This window comes from Phalacrocorax carbo, chromosome 1 (assembly GCF_963921805.1).
Source record: "Phalacrocorax carbo chromosome 1, bPhaCar2.1, whole genome shotgun sequence".
NCBI classification, from domain to species: domain Eukaryota; kingdom Metazoa; phylum Chordata; class Aves; order Suliformes; family Phalacrocoracidae; genus Phalacrocorax; species Phalacrocorax carbo.
The window spans coordinates 79,696,001-79,716,637 of NC_087513.1; the positions used below are offsets into that span (position 1 = coordinate 79,696,001).

At 44.2% G+C, this 20,637-nt stretch overlaps 1 protein-coding gene and 1 long non-coding RNA gene across 2 annotated transcripts in view; both read right to left on the reverse strand.

Moving 5' to 3' along the window:
* Positions 1 to 7,339: 7,339 nt before the first annotated feature.
* LOC135315344 (uncharacterized) lies at positions 7,340 to 10,539 on the reverse strand. Its single transcript, XR_010374793.1, has 4 exons — positions 10,262 to 10,539; positions 8,389 to 8,488; positions 7,582 to 7,795; positions 7,340 to 7,485 (listed from the first exon to the last, which is right to left on the reverse strand). It is a non-coding gene; the product is annotated as an uncharacterized LOC135315344 (long non-coding RNA).
* Positions 10,540 to 11,800: 1,261 nt separating this feature from the next.
* LRP6 (LDL receptor related protein 6) overlaps positions 11,801 to 20,637 on the reverse strand; it is a 131,686-nt gene continuing 122,849 nt past the window's right edge. Inside the window, exons 22-23 of the mRNA XM_064461640.1 lie at positions 20,147 to 20,244; positions 11,801 to 18,416 (exon numbers count right to left, since the gene is read on the reverse strand). Coding sequence (XP_064317710.1) covers positions 18,125 to 18,416; positions 20,147 to 20,244 — 390 coding nt within the window. The 3' untranslated portion in view covers positions 11,801 to 18,124. The remainder of the gene's footprint in view (positions 18,417 to 20,146; positions 20,245 to 20,637) is intronic.

Consider the following 20,637-nt stretch of genomic DNA (forward strand, 5'->3'; position numbering starts at 1 on the left):
TAGATCTTGGGTCTGAAGAACTATTTCTGATTCCATTTTAATTACACTAAGACTAGGCTCGGTCTGCTACTGTACACCAGTTTGCCATTAGCTGGGCGCTAGCTTATGGAAGTCACTTTTTTATTTTCTCTGCTTGAGTAATAGTCTGCTTTTTAGCGAGGTGCAAATTCTGCGTTTGTAAGCGCGGTTTTCCAGCTGAAGGTTTAGCAGCCCTAAACCCACATTTGTCCCTCATCTCCAGTTTGGTACCTCAGGGCCAGTTTCATACCAAGAACAGAGCCAACAACAAAATATCCCTTGCACGGGAATGCAAAAACTAGCCATCTAAGAAAAGATATTCAGCTGGTTTTTATTTTTCTCTGGGTTGTTAAGAGGCATTTTTTTCAGTAGCAGTAGGGGCCAGCATAGGAAATCAGCCAAGGGAGCTGTTTCTTATTTAGTCATTCTTACATTTGCCATCCTCATCAGTTAGATTTTAAGAGCAATCTACTCCTTTTATGGCAGGGATCTGTGGTAACCTCCTCGCTGGAACGATGGCTTTGGTTTGTTCTAAGAGCAGTCAGCAAGGCTGAGCACCGAGCTGTTGCCACTGCTGCTGCCTGGCATGAATTAACCAAGCTCCACTACTGGCTCGGGCAGTCTTTGTCTTGCTGTCTTTTTTTTTTAATCTGTGATGACTAAACTAGCAGCAGACAAATGCATGTGTTTTGGGTGTGTATGGAGGCAGACGGGATGTTGTGAGGGAGGGTGACTGTCTGTGCCTTCATTTTATGTTAATCTCTCACAAGACATCTTTGTCTGTGTTTAGCTGTAGGACCCTCTGGTGCCAGTTTGGGGTGTTACTGTAAAAGATAGACGTTTACTGTTAAAACAAGAAGTGTCGCTTGGGATTTTTCTTATTGTATATCTACCCAGGTCAGCATCACGCTATTTGTTATATCAGCAAGTTTAATGTCAAAATGAGCTGATTTCACTGTGTGTCAAGGTTCCATCAACAGAGTTTAGCCCTGTGCAGGTGATGCTGGGATTTATTTTTAAAGGACACTAGAAGTATCCTGCAGCTGCCTTCTGTGCTGTGTTAAAGGCAGCCAGTCCACTGGAGCAGCCTGTGTAAGCACCCGGGAGCTGCCGTCCCAGCCTAATGTCACCCTCTGAGATCCAGGGCTCCAGCAGCGAGAGGGACCTGCCCCAGCTGCCATTCACTGGAGTGGCTGAAGGTATCAGGTAAGAAGATCCTATTGTCCATGTGCACGTGTGTTGCACAAAGGAGCCCTGTCTCCTGCAGCTCATGGCCGCAATGTCCCTCGCTCCAGTGAGTAAGCAGGAGGCAGAAATAGTAGAAAACAGCCTGGCACCTTCACCCAAACCCAAACATTTTACTTGTCTGTTACTTGCCTTTGCATCAGCTCTCAGAGGGCTAGATTTCTTTCTGTTCCCAGGAAATGCTGGCAAATCCAGCATTTCTTCAAAATAGGCTGATGAGGCATACGGAGGCATCCTTGGGTCTTTTCACTGCATTGCATGGTCTGCATCATTTTAAGCTGATGCCCCTTTCTCTCCTCCCCACAGGTGAGGAGTGTGCTACCAATAAATACACTAGAGTTGACAGAAAAGCAGCAGGTGGACAGAAAGTGAATTGCAGCAAAGCACGGGTGGGGGTAGCTCAATAGACACGATTGTCTGAAAAGTGAATTTACTGCCTATGACTTGTCTGCTGTAGAGGCTCACAATCTGGAACAAGTTCAGGGTTAAAAGTTCACAGCTGGGGCGTTGTAGTGTGAGCGAAGGGTGAGGACCCAGCAGAAAACATTAAAGCTGATTGCCTTGCTTGTTTGTTATCTGCAGCTGTGATGCTCTTGCCAGGGGTGGGGTAAACCCCAGAAGTGAGACAGAATTCTAGCTCTGTTGCATGATACCTAGCACAGCAGGTTGTGGGGTGGGGTTAAGAGATGTTCTGGGATCGGAGCTACTGTAATCCAACCTAGTCAAACCAAAAAGAAGGTTTCTCCCGTCTCCCATGACTTGCTCCACTGCATATCTGCTGCAGCCAGAGAAGAAAGCTTTTCACTTTGCAGATGCAGAGACAATGTATTTTCCTGCCTGTGGTGGTAGAAATGATGGGTTGCAAAAAGATTTCTTGCTGGAGCCAGCATCTTTGCTGACTGATATGACCTCTCTGCTGACTTTCATGATAAGTCTTCCCCTTGTCTTTCTATCCCAAGGTCACTTTTGGCAGATCCATGCCAAACACAGATCTTACCTCTTCTCTAAGGGGAAGTTCAGATGCTTCCCAGCCAAAGCTAGCATGCTAAAACTGCGTTCATCACTAGATGCTGGAGGCAAATGGGACTTAAGTTTTCAGAAGTTAAACACCCAAAGTGGAACTTTCTGTTCTGCTTTAAATATTCATTACACACAGCACTGCAATGGAAAATTTGGGTTATGCTTATGTTATCTTCCCTAGAGGTCTGAACCTGGATTTTCTTGCATGCCAGCTAGCTGTTCTAACCCCTGTCGATGTAGATAATACTACCACTTGGATAATACCACCAGCATTATCCTCCCTGCTCCCCACCAAACTGAAATGATACATCCAGGGAAGCATCTGCTAAACTGGTCCTGATTGCTAAACAGGCAAGAGGACAGCCTGTACCAAGCAGCTCATCACTGCTCAGACGGAGGGCTCTGCTTGTGTCTGGTGGCAGAAATGCAGGCACGTTACAGGACTATCTTTGTTAAGCAGGGCCCAAAGGAAGTCTTTGGTGATGCCAGTGGTGCCAAAATGTTCAGTGTAGGTGCATGTAGTGAAATTAAAATCTTTTGGTGGGTCAAGGCTCTAGGACCAGCCAGAGGCAGGGATATAAACCGTACTGGGATACAGGAAAACTACACACACACTCTGTATTTAAAGTAGATGTGCGTGCTTGGCTTCAGCTGGCTTGGTTTTTTTCTCTCATCAAACTGTTTTGTCTTTGTGTCTTGGGAAACATGCCTTCCTGTGAGCACCTGGGTTACAAAGATTTTTCTGTGGTGCAAGGGGATATGGGAATTGCTTCAGGTATTATCACCATGTCAAGCATCAGAGAAAAGGTGAGGTTCATGTTGTGACTGACCTTCCCTGGCAGAGCTATGGAAGGCTGTTAAGAGCAGTCAAGTCTTGTGCTTTGCCTTGCCAACCCCAACATCAAAAAGCCCTGAGTGAGCACCTCAACCTCTCCCAGGAAAACCCTGAAAGATTAACCCCCTCAGGTGGTGTTCTGGGGTTTTCAAAACTGTTGGGGAGGTTGGGTGTCATATTCGCCTTCTGTTTTGTAGCCTTTCAGGTAAATTCAGATCACTTGGTTACTTTCTCTCCAGAAGTGGGAGAGCAAAGGCTTTTAAATGAAAGCTGAGCTCTCTGATTCCACCCTCTCCAGGAGCTGGAGACTAAGCAAAATGCTTCTCTGTAGAAATAATTACAACAAAAACACACTGCACAAGCAGGCTGTGCAGACAGATGATTTCCATGTGTTTTTTCCCAAGCCAGTGCTCACACAAGGAAAGCTCAGCTCTTTCTGCAGGAGTGGGGAGCATTAACCACCACCCCTACATAGCCTGTCCCAGTTCTTTTATCTGTTGTGCAGAGAGCAGCCCTTCAGCCACTCAGTGCATCCTGATTTGCATCCATCCGTACAAAGGCATTCATCTGTATCTCAGTTTGGGGTACTTGGGCAAGTGGGATGTGATTTGTTCCACTTTCACCATGGCCAGTCCAGGGTAGCTGTTGCTGTTCCCTCCCAGCTCAGAGAGAAACCTTTGAAGGTTGCTGGCCAAGAGAGGTCCTGCGCAGGTTCAGGTGATGGGGACATAACTGCCCACAGTGAAGTCCTAGATTTAACCATAAGAGGACATAAGTTAAAAAAACGCAAACATTAAAGGTTTAAACACCTGACTCCAAGCCTGAAACCCAGGCTGGACTTCTGATAGACCTCAGAATATCTGTTAGAGTCTGGGTCCTCTCTGAAGATGGATTTCTGGCCACCTGGAGGGCAGAGCGCACAAGTCGGAGGAGGTCATGCAGGAGACAATGCAGGTACAAAATGCATTGGCCCATGGAAACATTCACCCGGCCCAAATCTGCTTGTTTTCAGTGGCTGTGCCCAGTGGTACCACCCCGTGCACCTGCTCCCTCTTCCCTCACTGCGTCCCCGTGGGCAAAGAGCAGACAGGGCAGCGGGTGAGCCCTACTGAAGCAAGGAGGAACCTCCCGCTGATTAAGTGAAACTCGTCCTTAAAACAATAACAAACAAACAAATGATGTTGGTGAGCCAGGAACTTGCATGTGCTCTGCTGAGCCTTAGCATGAAGCGATGTGTAAAAGTATTAGCAAGGAATAGGGCAGAGTTCAGTGCTGAGGTCAGCCCTCTGCTTTTAATTAAGGCAAGTAGGAGTCAGGAAAGACAATATCCCATTATTGAGTGGGTAGTGCCTGTCATGTTAGATGCAGTGTCTGCATTCAATTAAAGGCGGCAAATTAGCCTTTAGTGCCAGAAGACAAACCAAAATGAGAGCCAGTTTGATGGACCAAAATTAAATGTGAGACGGGAAGAATTTATCATCCCCACAAAAACGTTTGGAATACACACTGGAAAGAAAGTTCAAGAAATCCATGGAAATGCTTTGAAGGGGAGTGACTCACAGTCACTTTGAAGGCTAAGTTTTCATTTTACTTTCTGCTTTTGAAAAAGGTTTTAAGATTCATAAACTGTATTTTGCTCTAAGTGGGGGGGACTGGGATAACTTTCTTCTCCCTGCTTCCTCAAATGCTACTGACCAAACTGCTTATCCTCTTTGCTTACCACTGGGCCCTTGAAGCGTGATGCCCTGCGTCCCATCCTGGGCACAGTTTTTCAACCCCAGCAGTGTGAAAAGCAAGCGGGCAGCCATGGGTTGACACTGCTTGGACAGACCATAGGACAAAGGGTAGCAAAATACGCAGATACATCCACACGGGTATGTACCCCAGAGCCTCTCACATGGGGAAGAGGGATAGGGAAACCTGCAAATCACTAACTACCAGCACTGAATGGCCTGTTTGCCCTGCCACTACTAATGTTTTTCAAAAGAGAGAGTTGGAAAGTATCATATCATTTTACCTACAGATAACGTATCAAGCAAAGCAAGCTGAAAACCACTATGGGAATAAATTTGCTGCTAATACTAGGCGTGTGAGTTTGCAGTTCATTCATGAGGATTTGGTACGGACATTATCAAGCATCTCAGCTCAAAAGTAAGTCAGCTAATTAGCTTCTGGCCTCAGGGTCCCTCTTTCTAGCAGCCCAAGGATGGGCGAAGATTGGCTCTCTCCCAGCTATTGCAGTGCTGAGTATTTTGCTGTAGTTTTTCCCAAGAAAGATAGGCTGTCAGCTTCTTTGTGCACATACCAGAATAAAAATATACAAACCCCAAAAATCCAGTATTTGTGGTTTTTCCAAAAAAAAAAAATTGCAATGAAAACAAGTGGAGGCAGCTGTAATTACAAATAGGGTATTGAGCTCTTCTAGGTATATAAAATATATATTTTTTATATATTAAAAATATATTAAAACCCCACAAGGATGTAAAAGATACATTAGATCACCAAACCTATTCTGTCTGGATGGAACTGATGTAGGAATCATTAAATATAAAACTGACATCACACTGTTGTTAGTTGAAATGCAGCAGTAACAGAGGGAGAGGAGTAGGTTCTTACTCTTGATGCTGCGTGTGAAATTCAATTCCTTCTAAGGACTTTTACACTTACAAGTAGCAGAACACCTTTGGGCAGAAGAGGGGGATCTTCATATTTGATACTATCCTTGCAGTGCTTTTTTATTTCACCCCCCAACTCTTCCATGTCACAGAATAACCCAGGGATAAGTTCAAATATGAAGTGGTTGCACACAGCTATGCAATAAAGAAGAGCATCCTGCCAAAAACAAAACAAAAACCCAACCCTTCTCCCTGAAACAATCTTTTTCATGACTTACACTTGGCTCCCAGCAGCATGCTGGGTCAAGAGACCAAATTCTCCAAGTACCTGCTTACAGCAACAGCAGCTAATTGTGCACAACAGCAAGACAAATGCCAGGTAAATTAGAAACAAACGTTGGAGAAATCCTTAGTAAATGATGAATCTGAATCACCAAGCCCTCTTAGCTCTGCAAGTGCTTTGCCTGTTGTCTTTTGCAGTTATGGAAAGACATAGGTTTTATTACTAACGTATAATTAACTCAAGGAAACGAACAATTGGGATGTGAAGATTATGTCTCTTGTCTGTCTTTTCGGTCCTCTCATTTTAAGCCATCTAAGCTGAAGGGTGATTCAAACATCAAATAAGAAGAGAAAAAAAAATCATGTGGTAGAAGGAGCCAAGTATCCTAAAGCAGCAGAAAACCCAGGTCTCCCTTTCCCACCTGTTCCTGTGCCCCCTGCACTGGCAGACAGACCTATGCTTTCTACAAAGACCTGGAAAAAAAAAAAGAGTGTTTCCTTACCTGGTGCCAGTCACCAAATAACTTTTCTCAGATTCTGGCTTTACCACAAGCCCATAATTCTGTCTAACTTTTAACTTCTGAGCATTTTTGTCTCTTTTAAGGAGAAATAGGGTTGCCAATGGAGGTGACAATTGGAATCTCTTCCCTTCCTTCCTCAAAATCTGAAGGAACACATCTTTCCTACTCAATTACTCAAGTTTAACTGACATCAGCTCTTTTCCCCAGCTGTTCAGGAAACCCCAGGATGCGGGGATGTGGGAGTGCCTGCACAGAAGCAGTGATGGGCTTCCCACTCTGTCAGGAAACCGCCAAGCAGCCCCTTGCACGTGCACTCGTCTTCCCACCCGCCTCGCCGCCGCCCTGGAACCTCTCCCTGGGAGGCCGCCTTTGCTGTCCTTCCCCGCCACCACTGCATGAACCTCTGTGCCCATCTGCCCCCAGACGCCTTCTTCCCTGCCCTGCTCCTTGCGTGTGCCAAAACCAGAGCCCACCTGCTCCAAAGGGGGACAGGTGGACCTCGGTCCTTACCCACCGCGTGAGTTTGATCAGGCTGCCGAGCAGCTCCTCAGCACCAGCCACTGTCACGCCCCATGCACAGCCCAGCCAAAACCAAGGGGGCCGAGACAGGGGGCCAGGGGTTTTGGAGAGGTGGATGCAACGCAGAGTCAGCGCGGAGAGGACATACAGGCATCGCACTGGAAAGACAAGAGAGAGACATTCTTTTAAAAAAAATCAGCCTTCATTATTAGTGCTGCTGGTGGAATAACTTTTTATTAGAAGCATCTGAAAGTGGTTATCTTCCATAAAGTAATTGATCCCTAACAGCTGTGCTTCAGAACAACAGCCCACGTTAAGCCGTCTGCACAGCAATGCTGCAATCACAGCTTTTCTCAAAACATTCACAGGATGGAAAGAAGAAAGTGGCATCAAGGGAGGAATCAGTCTGACTCCAGCAAACCGAGCATGCCTGAAAAACATAAAGGTAGAAAAAAATACACCAATGGATTTAAAAAAATTTTTAAAGCATCTTTTGCTTCGTGAGCCATTTTTATCAAGACTTTACCTACAAACTCTCCACCTGTCCACAGTATGGGTCATTTTCTGATCTTTACTTCCTCGGCTTTTCAGCGCAGGGCACATTTGCCTAAAGTCCGGATCTTTATCTGCAGGATTCACCTGCTGCTCGCTTCCCACCTGAAGTAAAATCGACGTGTCAGCAGCACCATGCTCATTTCCACAGCAGCCAAAGGCAATTTCACAGTGAGGACAATGGTGGCCTCCGTTAAGGAACGAGCCACAAAAGCACATTAAATGCCCTTGGAAGCCGAGGTCTGTTTTTCATTAGGCACTCCACGTAACGAGAGCCAGGGGAGGTGCAAGACAGGAAAGAGGCCGTACACAGGAGCGGCTCACAGGAGGTTTTTATAACGCTTTCCGTGAGCATCAGCGAGTGTATGGGAGGGCAAAGGGCTCACGGCACACCGGGGTGTCTCAGCCGATTCCTGTTGCCCTGCCTCCTCCAGCTCGCTGGCTACCCTCTGGCCAGCCCCAGATCCTGGCAAATGACAACTCTTGCCAGCACAATAATGCCTCAATGTTGAAAAACAGTCAGGGCAGTGCACAAGAGAGATTACCCCCACCAGGAAGCCCTTACGGTCTCATGAAGCAGCCCAGAGCAGCCACATTTTCTGCCCCATCAAGCCACAATGCTGATTTCTGTATTGCTGCTCTGCTCTTTGGGATAACAACTGCGCAGCTGGCTCCTTGTAAGCCAAATCAAAGAAGGCCTGAGCAGAAAACAACTTATCTACCGTAGTTATCATCACCGGCTCCCTCTGCCACGAAGTGCTGCCTTTCCCGGCTCCCCCACCTGCTGGTACCTTTGCCAGGGGAGGGAGGGGAAGCATGGGGGCTTCTCCAGCTTTGCTTCAGAAGAGTCCCTTTGTTTCAAGGGTGTTTTCTCCTCCCATCTGAAAGACCAAATGGAGGCAGGGAGAAACTGAGCATGTCTCCAAGGTCACAAAATCAGCAAATGGCTCAAACTGGCCACAGTCTCTGCAGGGCCTTATCTAGTGCTGGACCTGGTCAGCCCTGGCATCTTTCTCTCCCACCCTCCACCAACACAGCTGGAGACTCTCCTTCCCCCTCTTTACTCCCCTTGGTTTTTTTCACCAGTGTCCAGGGTACAAGCACTTCATGCTGCCATCTCAGGCTCTATGCTTAGACCCATGCCCAGCCTTAGCTCTCACCACTGTCCTCATCCCAGCCTCACGGTTGCCACATCACCCAGAAAAAAACGATTGCGTACAATGAAAAGACGTTGTCATCTGTAGCAATTTATCGATGTGACCCTTACCTGGCCTCACTTCATCTGTACCTTGCTGTTTATTATGCTGTATATCCCTGCCCAGGGCAGGAAGGTTGGACTAGATGATCTTTAGAATGATCAAACCATGCTATTGACTCTGGTTTTCTGCAAGTGACATTAGGCAGAAAGGAGCTGTGTAAAACACTTAGTGCCCACCTAGCACAAAGCGAAGGTGGATTTCACATATTACAAAAGAGGTATAGGACTGAAGTTGTTATATAAGGCTTCTCAAGTGGTTTCTTTTGTGCTTGTTTTAAAAGGGAGCCATCCTGGGAAAAAGCTGGGAGGCGATTGGCTATGGGTGTGAATGCAAGGGAATGCTCTCAGCTACTGCAGCATGTCCCTTCTCCCTGCCCACCCCCCCGCCCTGTACTGAGATGTGGGGATGGAAAGGGGAGTGTTTATGTGTCCTGTTCTCCCACACTTGTTCTCTCCTCCCTGCTAGAGTACTGGGGGTGTAGGTGGGATGGTAGGAGAGGCCTCTTAAACTGTCTCCTCTGCTCCCTCCTTAACTGATCTTGTCTGGCCCCAAGGGAGTCAGGCTCCTTAATAAGTATTTAATTCCTAGCACAGACAGGGTACAGGAAACAAAGGACTCCCTGCCTTTCTGCCAGACTCCTCTGGCTCTTCGCCCTGAACTGCCCAACCTGTTCCTTTTTTCACCCTTGCCAGGTAATTCCTCCTGCAGTCCCTGCCGTGCCAGACAGGCACATTGTTCCTACAGCAGTACTGAGGAGCAATTGCTGTGTTCCTGAGCGACTTCAGAGAGCCACCTATAACATTACCCTTTCTTCCTATTGCCGCATGATTCCAGATCCCTTCCTACCATACACCCTGCATCCTTCGCTCATCTTTTTTTATGCTCTACTTCCCTCATTCCCCTCCGTGCGCATCCTCAGAGAAGAATGAGGAGCCTAGAGCACAAACACTACATTCTCATCACACCTCTCTTCTCCCCACAGTCCTTCCAGCCACATTGGTCCTCTCTATCCATCTATGATGTGCAACATGTTCCTACTACTCTTTCCCTGCACAAGGAACAGGCCCAGGAAACTGGGAGCCGCTCTTGCAGCACCCGAGCTGAGGGTGAAGTCTTCTGGGCTTTCCTGGTGGGAGAGCTGGGATGCTTCACCACAGGCTCCCGGCACCCCAGTGGCCATCAGAGCTACCTGTAGCCCTTTATTCAGCAGCCCTCCAGCAGGGATCATCACTTGTTTGAAACACATTGCTCAGGGAGATGCAGGGGGGAGCAGGGTTGGGTCACTTAATCATTCCTCTCCAGCCAAGTGCTCTGTAGGATAAGGTGGTTCTTAGTTTCTTGGCAAGGAGACAGGGCTGCGAATTTTGGCAACACTGGCAAATAGAAAACACTTACCACATGAAATCCTTCCATCTCCTCGGCCCAAACGATATTCTTTACGCATCCTCAGAGAGGGAAACTTTGTAATTTCTGCAGAGGATTTACCTTAAACTCATGAAGAAGGTATCTTGTGAGAGCAAAGCTGTGGTAAGATCACTGCTGTTTCATGCCAAGCCAGGTAACCCAAGCATCAGGCCTTTCCTACTAGGCAGTTTCTTTACGCAACGGAGAGCGCAAGCAGGAGAGGGCCAGCAGCTCCCAATCTTTCCTGTTAAACAGGGAGTTTGCATTTAGCTGCCATCATAGACCTTGTGGTGAACAAGGGCAAGGTAAAGCTTATTTACCCAGACATGCAGTTTCTACAGGACAAATGAGGTTTTTTGTTGTTAATGTTTTACTTTTCTAAAAGTCACTAAGCCCAGAAACATATACCTTAAATTCCCGAACTCATGCACTGGGAAAAGGGATGCAGGAATAGCTGCCGCACACAGCAGGCTTGACATGAGGCAAAAATTCCCCTTGCCAGGTGCCTGCTTTTCAGCAGGCAGTTCCACCACACATGCCTTGATTCCCATGCAGACTTTACTCAGCTGGGTACAAAATCACCTCCATGAAAACAGGTTAAACACGTTCAGCAGTTCCCCTCCAGGAACGAGCCTGTGATTTTGCATTCTAACCTTCTTAAGGAAGCGCTGCCAATACTGGCGGAGCCCAACAGGAAAAAAAATTCTCATCTTTTATGCTCTTAACGAAGCGTTCTTCCCCCTACCAAAACAAAGATGCAGTGAGTTATCCCACCTCTAGTATAAAGCAATGGCAGGATTCCGGCGCTTGCAGTCACCTCAGCTCACGTGCACATGTGTGGTGGAAGACACAGAACCAGGCAAAGGAAATAAATTCTTTTCAGACTTCCAAGTGGTCTTTTCTCGGGCAGGCAGGGAGTATTTTTTTAAATGATGGAAAATACTCCAATGTGCCTTACTCTGCCTGTTGTCCCTCGGTGCCTGGTTAAACATTATTTCAGCAGCTCTGCCATCCCTGGAGGCTTTGATAACTGGCACAGGTAAGACACATGGTGGAGCTGCAGCTGAAACACAACTTACTTCTGTTTCCTGAGCTACACTCTCCCTCTATTCTTTTTTTCAAGGTTTAACTCAAATGGCTCATTGATGGGGCTGATCCTGCTCTTTGTGGTGTCCGCCCATACCACCTCTCTGGTACGCGCCTTGAAGAACTGCATTTGAAATGCACCCTGATGCTTAACAGCCATATCTGGAAAAGGCCAAGATTCAGGGAATCCAAAACAACATGAATGCTATACACAAACTTCTACCATATAACAACTGCACGGACTCTGAGGAAAGGTAGCCACCATTGTTTACAAAAAAACCACCCCAAATCCCAGAGCCTTCTGATGAGCCTTCTGTAGCCCAGCAGCAATCCACAACTGGAATTTTATGGAGACACAGCACCCAGCAGCTCCAGACTAATGGCTCGTTTTCTATGGTAGAATCAATACAGCACCTTGAAATAAAATAAGGATGAGACAGCAGCTGAGAAAGAGTAGCATTTATTTTTAGAGCATTTTGTGAGACTGATAAATGTAGGACCTGTTTTACTGATATTGGCAGTGATATGTGGCTTGTCCATACCTTCATGTAGAACTGGAGCTATAAAAGAATCCTAGTATAGCCAGATCCAAGCTAATACAAAGCCATATTTTTTTCCACAACCAGTGGATGCAAGTGGAGTGGGAATTCCTGTGCTGGGCTCATAAATTCAGAACTGCTTCCTATCTAATTGCTTGTTACAGCAATAGGATGGGCAGGGCGAGAATTTGTTTTACAGTTTAAAGTTAAACACTTCTCTCTTTGCAAACATTTCAATACAGATCTAAAGATCAGCAGGCTCCAAAATAATCATCAGGCATCTCTAGTCCAATAAGGATTTACTTAGTAAAATTGTCTGGCTTGTATTATCAGCTAAACCAACCTAAGTGATCAATAATGGAGACTTTTAGCTTTAAAACGTATCCAGTTGCACTGCAGAATCATGGAAATCAACAGAACTGCTTGAGGTCAACTATACGTTTCAGGCAAATGCATCAGTGTTTGCAGAGCCTGCCTACAGCATCAGAAAGGTAAGCACATTCTGGCTTTTATGGAGAGCAAAGACACACGTGGACTTTTTTCCCTTTAATTACTTTTCCTCCAGATGCTGGAATAAAGTGAAGAGCACCCCTCCTTTTTCACTCTTAGTTTTATTATAAAAATCAACATTTCATTTGTTACAACTCAGTTTATAGTAATAATCGGAAAGGATTTTTGTACAAGGTTTATATACACCTTACAAGTAAAGCACTTTATTTTACAAAGAAAAAAAAAGTTAGTGAATGAGTGAATAGGGCTGACCAAATGTTGGTCATTATAATATAAATACATCCTTGCAAAGCACCATCGTACCAAAGTTGATGAACAAGAGACACCAGCTGGCTTTAAGACAATGACAAACAGTGATTAAAGCTTACAAAAAAGAACAAACAAAACAAAAAACAAAAACAAGATTAAAAATCTGAAAGCAGCACCAGATCCTTCACTTGCAAACAAGGCTAGTTCAGCTTAAGCCTGGTGGTATCCTCTTTACAAAAAGACACTTTCATTTTCCCTGGCTGACTCTTAACTGCCTGGCTTAAGGCTACAGCCATTTTAATCAGGACTTCAAAGCCACTCCTTGTTAATTTGAAAGAGGGGTACAAGTCTGCTCTCCAATAGTTTCATCGTAACAATCACGCTGCATGCTACTAAGACAATCTCTGGCCCGGATTGAATATGGACACTTTACTTACCTTGCTCTGCACAGTTTTGGAGTGGATCACCCCGTCCCTATAAATGCTACGCTGGCATCATCTACCGATCTGCCCTTTTTAAAGATGAAAAGGAAAGAAAATTGCCCGTTGCTATTTTTACGTTGTAGAAACACTAAGTAATCTGCTACATGCACGGTACACGTTCAAAAGCTGATTCTGTCTGTAACAATACTGTGTGACGAACATGCTCAGGACAGAAATGTCAGGAAAAAAAGCAACCAATTACTTCTTACGAGGTATTTTGAAGTCATCATTTGGTTCAACAGCATGCGTGACCAGGGAGTTCTGTTCTTGAAGCAGCTCCCCCCCGAATGGTGGTAATCAATTAATTCAAGGAGATTTGCCAAGCAATAACGAATAGAAATACTTAATATTCAAGACAGTGGCCTTTTCTTCATTCTAGCACAGGCTTAACTACTTTAAAGTAAAACAAATTAATCTGTGTTTAAGACTCAGCAGTCAAGCCACTTCTAGAGAACAAGCTATAGTAAGTAGAGAAGCAATGCAGAACTGGAGACCAGAACACCACCAAAGCCCATCAGTGCAATAAATAGGGATTTTCTGCATGCACCTTCACTTGCAGTGGATTGTAGCACCTGCCACGTCAAGCAGTCTGGGTGCAATACGCTAGGTCTACAACAGACAGATTTTTTTTTTTTTTTTTTAAAAAATGTTCCTATAGAAAACTGAAGAGATTTACTGATCTGAAAAATGGACCCCAAAAGTACAGGAACTATAAAAATATGTGTTTCCCGTCCTGTCTGGTATGACAGAGCATTAACTATTCAGGTTTAAAGTACGAAGTGTTCTGTTGTCTGGCCAAAAGAAGTCCAGCTTACGCAAGACAGCAGGACAGCATCCAGCATTAGCCCTCTGAAAGGCAGGGAGGCTGAATCTGCTAATGGGGGCGTGTGAGTGTGTATGCACGAGAGAGAAAATTATTAGCTTCAGGTAAATTCACGTTGTCAAAGATGGGTGTACCTGCATACTTAGACTTGTACATGCACATGGTGGGAAAATGTTATGGCAGTAACCTGGAATTTACAATATTGAAAGTTACAACTCACAGCAAAATTAATTCTTTGATAACAACTGGTCCATATGCATATTTTGCATTACTGTAAATGTTTCACTTAATGTATATGCACACGTTGCATGAATTTATATTCATGGAGATCATTCTTTATTTCAAAAGCAAATGCTATGTGCATGTTCCATTTATTGCATCTAAGTTCTTTTCAAACAAATATCTTGGTATCCAAAAGCAGTGGAGAAATGAGTGTTCCTTAGGAAGGTATGAAATGCATGCAGTATGACATGGCAGGTATCATTTTAAAAAGCAAGATTACTTCCCATTAATGGTGCCATTTAAACATGCTACGCTCCTGCTGAACATGCAAAGGTTAGTTTTTAACAAATTATGCTGTAACGTCCTTTTTTTTTCCCCCCATAACTACAAAGGACTTCCTTTCCTGATTGAGCGTGCCAGCTATTTCCAGTGCCAGACAGTGAGCTGTGAACACTTCCCAGGTGTCTACAGAGAGGAAAAAGCACACAATGATATTTGTGTTAATGCGTCACTGTGTATGTACCTGATGCTGTAAGATAAGGATGTTTGCGCTTAGCTTAAAAGACAAGAAGCAGTTTCACTGACATCGGTGAGACCACTTCCATGCTAAGGCTACAAGCCCACTTTAGCTATCTCCTGAATTGACATGTGTGTGTTATCTACAGTCCTAACAGCTCAGCCAATTTGGGAAGCAGGAGAAAGCACAATCCTCACTGAAGGAAAGAATATGGATCAGGACCAGCTTAGTGGCAGAGAGGGAAAGACAGAAATTGTTCAGTCTCAATGTTCAATCAGTCTGTGGTTTATCCACTGGGAATGCGTCAGGTGCACATACTAGTTGCATCAATGCTTTTGTAATTTGGAGATCTGCCCAAGAGGAACTTCAAAGATCATCAGCTCTTTCAAAATTTTACTCTAGATTTACTGGGGAAATACATGTACTTACAAAGACAGATCACAGCTTCCCACTAAATAAATTCTTTGGTTAGTCCAGACGAGAAACAGCCTTCTCCCTGTGTTGATCATCTCCAGTGGAAAAAACATAGTCTGTCCACTTTCCCCCTCTTCACGTGAACCTCTCAGAGGCAGGTCACTCAAAATATCTGATGCACAAACTGAAACGTACGTATCCAAAAGACTTGATCAAATCCTACACTGCATTGTATGTCCACCCCATTGACTTCAATTGAGTAACGTGTGGACATAAACTTGCACAGAAAGCAGGCAGCTCGGTCCATGTGCTGAGAATGTTTTATTCTAAGGAACCCTCGCTGTAATTAACACACTTACGAATTTACCTGCAGGAAGTTCCCCTCAAGAGGAAGCCTCAGTGAGGCGGTCCAATCACACCAGAAAGAGGATACCAATCCTTAAGCTCAACCACCTTAGAGTTTTTCAAACAGAAATTGGCACACTGAAAAAAGTATTTTGCAAGAAGAGACCATTGCCATCGCAGTACAAGCACTTGGACTGAGATACAACAATGCAATATTCTTCTGAGTTCATTAGTGCAAGTTTCCACATGTGAACCCCACACGGAATGCTGCACGTGAAAAAATGTAAACAACAGAGAAGTTTCTATTCTCATCGGCGTGCCAGCCTCAACACCCCCAGCCCCGACACACCCGCCCTCCCCCCTTCATATAAATGGTTTAGAGTTCTCTTACAGTTCACAATACCCTCCTCAACATCCATCCTGCTGGAGAACACAAACAAGCTTCTTCACCAGCAAGGAAGAGTCAGAAGGACAGCTACCACGATTCCTAGATACCTAGAAGGAAGCTGGGCAAAAAAACCTGTAGTATGCCAGATCCAGAGATCAACTGCAATAGCCTGGAGACCACCAACGCTTTTTAAAGTTTCCTCAGGTGTCTCGGACCTCTAGAAAGACGCTTTATTACAGCTGGAATCCCAAATGCCATGGTTTTCCTTGGAGCTGAAACCAAGTGACGCTCCGGTACTCCAGATGAGCGGCAGCACTAGCAAGAATTACTTGTCACTAATTCTGTCAACAGCATGACTTCAAGCCCATGCCACATTTTCAGATTATTTCTCTTTTAGTTGAAACTGGCTGGGAAACAAGCAATAGAGAACAATAAATCCCAAACGGCACCTCTGAAGATTTGTTACACCCATACTATGCCCCAAGGCTATGAGGCAGAAGCTGCTCAGTACCTTTGTTTTGAGAGAGAAGACTCAGAGGGCCAGTCTTTGAAGGCATTGAGCACATTCAACGTGGGTTTGATGTCAACAGAAGGTGCAAATGCATAATGCCATCTAAGATCAGGTATACTGTGAGCTCCACTACAGTCAAAGCAAATTCAAAGCACTGCACTGGAGTCAAAGAGGAGTTCATAATATCCTAAGGTTGCCCCTCAACCTACACAAATGTTTTAACTTGATTATATACTCTCCCTGTCAAACCCACCATGGTGAGGCTGATGGGAGAAGGGGCTAAATATGATAATATACAAAAATAGAGATGCGAATATAAAATGGTTTGGTTAAGACTATCTTAAAATTTGACATTCACAGCGGTTAATACTAAAGTATCAAACTCACACTACGCAAAAGAGGAGGTATGTCAAAAATCATACTGAGAAAAACTGGCTTTACCTAACACAAAGAAATCATGAGCAGTTAATACAGCATGGGAACCCCTTCCAATGATCAAACATCAATTTTTTTTTATGGACAGTTGCTCCACTGAAAGTTAAATGCTTCCTTAGTAGGAAAAAATAATATAATTTTTTTATATATATGATTTGTATACTGTGATATCAATATACACTGAAAGTACTGCAAGGATATATTATTCATTTACAGTAAAACTAACAATTCACGGTTAAATTTATAGTTTATAAATATGCTGTCTATATTATATGTGGTATAAAAATATTTGACATTTTGTGGGCACTAGGTCAAAATAAGGTTTTCTTTTTAAGGGACTAAAAATCATTCAGGTATACGCATATTACCCTTGTCAACTGTGTGAAAATTGTACTGACCTGGTAGAAAACAGAATCCTATCGTGTTGGCAAAATGAAGAAGGTAACGTATAGCATGGTACTCACTGCATGACAAGGCTAATTAGGAGAATTTACAGCAGTCCAGCTGTAGCAGTACTTTAAATAAGGATATCATGATTTAAAGTGACAAGGGCAGGAAGAAAGGATGCAGAAGAGAGGAAAAGCTACACAGGAGAAAAACACAAACTTTAAAATATACCCAAGAAAAATCACAAATTCCAGAAGCAAGGAGAGAGCTCTAAATGCTCTAGTTTGGTAAATTCATTCAGGGAAAACAGAGGTGTATTCGTTTAAAAAAGTATGTGATTATTTTTCTGGATTCACTGCTACGATTGCTGTGTTCCTGTAGAAAACAAAGCCCTTTGTGTAAGGTTAATATCTGTCCTGACTGTGTCTTCAAGTTTAACTTTAGTTGCTGGCCCTCTGTAGTTAACATAGAGGTTATTTGGCTACTTCCAAGTATCTATGGTATGCTGCTCTGAGACGGACTTCTTTATTATTAATTACTTTAAAACATTTTTGGTATTGACAAACTCCACATCTCACCTCGCTGGACAAGTAACACATCCTGGTCCTTCCATTTCCTTATGTGCTCAGTCACTTCACTGGATTAAGGCATGTTTTTGTGTTCCATTTGCAAAAATAAAACTTTTTGTACAAATGTCTGGGTTCTTTTATACAAAAATTTTTCTTCTTATGGCACAAGCAGCAGTTGCTGTTTAAGAAAATATATAAATATCCTTTTTCTCTTCTGTACAAATATCTTCAGTATTCCTCCACCCCATTTAATAATATTTAACTGTACACTGCTCTACCTCATCCCTTGCCGAGAGCTCCCTCCCCCCTCCCCAGTAGAACATTTTGTATTTACACTTTCACGGCAGAGGCAGATAACGGGGTGGGGGGGCTACCCCTCATGAGGAGTCCGTGCAGGGGGACGGCGGCGGTGGGTAGAGGTGGTGAGAGTAGCTCCGCTCTGTGTACGGGGAAGGCGGGCAGCTTTCGTAGTTCTCCTCTGCCGACAGGTACTGGCTGCGTGGAGTGGGTGGCGGGGGGACGGGCTCTGAATCATAGTTCAAGTCACTGGTATAGCCCTTGGCCGTCGCTGCCGTGACCCTTCGGCTGGGGGCATAGTCACTGTCACAGACATCTGTGCTGCAGGGTGTCGTGGGAGGTGCAAAATGCCGGTAGCTGTAAGGCCTGTAGCTGCAGTGGAGGGATTTATGAGGAAAGTGTTGGCATATAGAAAGACCATGCATTCTGAGCAATGCACCCGCAAACAAGCGAGCAGCAGATAAGCCAGGGTGGAAACAGAGAGCTGGTCAATCTCTCTGCAGTAGATCTCACTCTGACATCACAAACTCACTAACTCCCCTGCAGAAGGCCCACCTTTGCGCTACAGCATCGAATTATAACAATTAGTTAAAGGGATACTAATTATTAATTATCTACAGGCAAGAGGCTCCCTGAGGCCTTAGCTGGGGTAGAAAAAAATGCTGCTAAGAGAGCGGGACTGGAGAACCACTGGGGAAAATAGCTGTGTTGCAAGTGCATGGAGAAGATACTTTATTTCTGTTATCCAGTTTATGGATGCTGATTTCCAAGTCCAGGGAGAGAGGTAGACTGAAAATCACCTGGCACATTCATAACACTCGGGAGAATTGCCTGCCAGAGCAGTAACTGGGATGGAATTCCCAAACGCTGCTGCCACAGAACATCTTTTAAAACGAGCCCAACATAGTTCAACAAAAAACAAATTAGAAAGGCAGGTGGGTGGTAGCTACAATTGCCAGCATCAAAATCAGTTGTTGCGGGCGTGTGGGGATGCAGCTCCTCTATTTTCAAGTCAGAACGTTAGGAAAAATGGGAATATCAGAAGCAGCAAGGCCAGGGTTTATTTATGGGCGGGGGAGCTTTCGGAAAACATTCAACCCTACGCTATGCCCCAAATACCATTTATAATACTGAAAGTCACATCAGCTAACCAATGATCAGCCTGATTCATGCCAGTGCCAAAATTTGGGTTTATTTCATTAAAAAATTACTTATAATTTTAAAAGCATTTTCATATGGCTGCAAGGGACCATTATAAACATCTGGTCTGCCCTTCTGCACAACAGAGGCCATATTTTCTGCTAATGGAGGAGAGATGTCTTTTCAGCCCCAGAGACCTCATTATCCAAAAGCCCCCAAAGGCTCTGTGTTAGGGAGGCATTTCTTCCAATAGACAAACGCAGAGCTCTCTTCTCATTGACCAGATCTGCTAGTGATTTAGGAGAACCTTTACACCCTTGAGTAGAAGGTCTCTCTTTCTTTATTTTTGATAATAGTTATAAAATGAAAATGAACTCTAAATAGCATCTTACAGGGAAGGTGAGAAAGATACATTCAAGTAAACAGAGATAAAGCTTGTATGCCCATAAATATTAGTCAGATAAAATAAACAAAAGGTTAGCAACTGTCTTCAGATATTAACCCTTAATATGTCGAATCAGAATTTCTCTGCTTTATCGAGGCCATAATATTTATGTTGCTTCTGACCTACTTGCCTTTATATTGCCAACTGCCCTTCGCATTATGTTTCCCTGTCATTTCTGATAATTACATAACAAGTTTTTAGCTCAAAGTTGTCATGGTGCCAGGTTTCTTTTGGCGTTTAGCTAATTTTGCGATGACTGTTGTTATTCTCCCCCAGACAATATACCCAAGAGATGTACCACTAACCCACTCACTGTACGATTTACCTCAAAGAGTGCTGCACTTAATACGCACGCTTCAGTTGACACGATACACGTGAACCCATTTAAGCACCTGTTTTAGTGCTTGCAGAATTAGGGCCTTTGAGTGCAATTCTTATGGAGCAGAGGCTGTCTTTATTCTGCATTTTCTACACTAACTGCTTTGATCCTGACGGAAACTATTGTAATAATAATTACCTGTAGGATCTATGAGTGGATGGGCTGTTTGAAGAATAACCGAATTCCATCGTGTAATGTGAACGTTCAGTAGCTGGTGATGGTGGTGGATTCAAAATCTAAGGGGATAAGGGGAAAGAAAAGAAAAAGCTACAGTTAAAAAAAAAAAAAAGAAGATATGAAAGAGAATCAAGAAAACATCAGTTTATAAATTGCTTTTTATTACTGTTTAACAGGAACCTTAAGTTAAGAACCCCATGCACAGTCCCTCCCAACAAACAGGATTTTTCTTCTGTTTATTCACCAGTTCTTTAACAGACACTGGAAACGTTGCTTGTTACTATTCCTGTAAAAGCTATTAATAAGCTCTTCTCAGAAATCGCTGACTGCTGTTGCTGTTTTGACATACCCAGTGCCAAAAAGTAAAGTTGGAGCTACCTGCTCAATACTAGATTGTCACTAGGGATACCACCGCCCTAGGCAAACTGGCAGATGGATGCTCCTACTAGCTG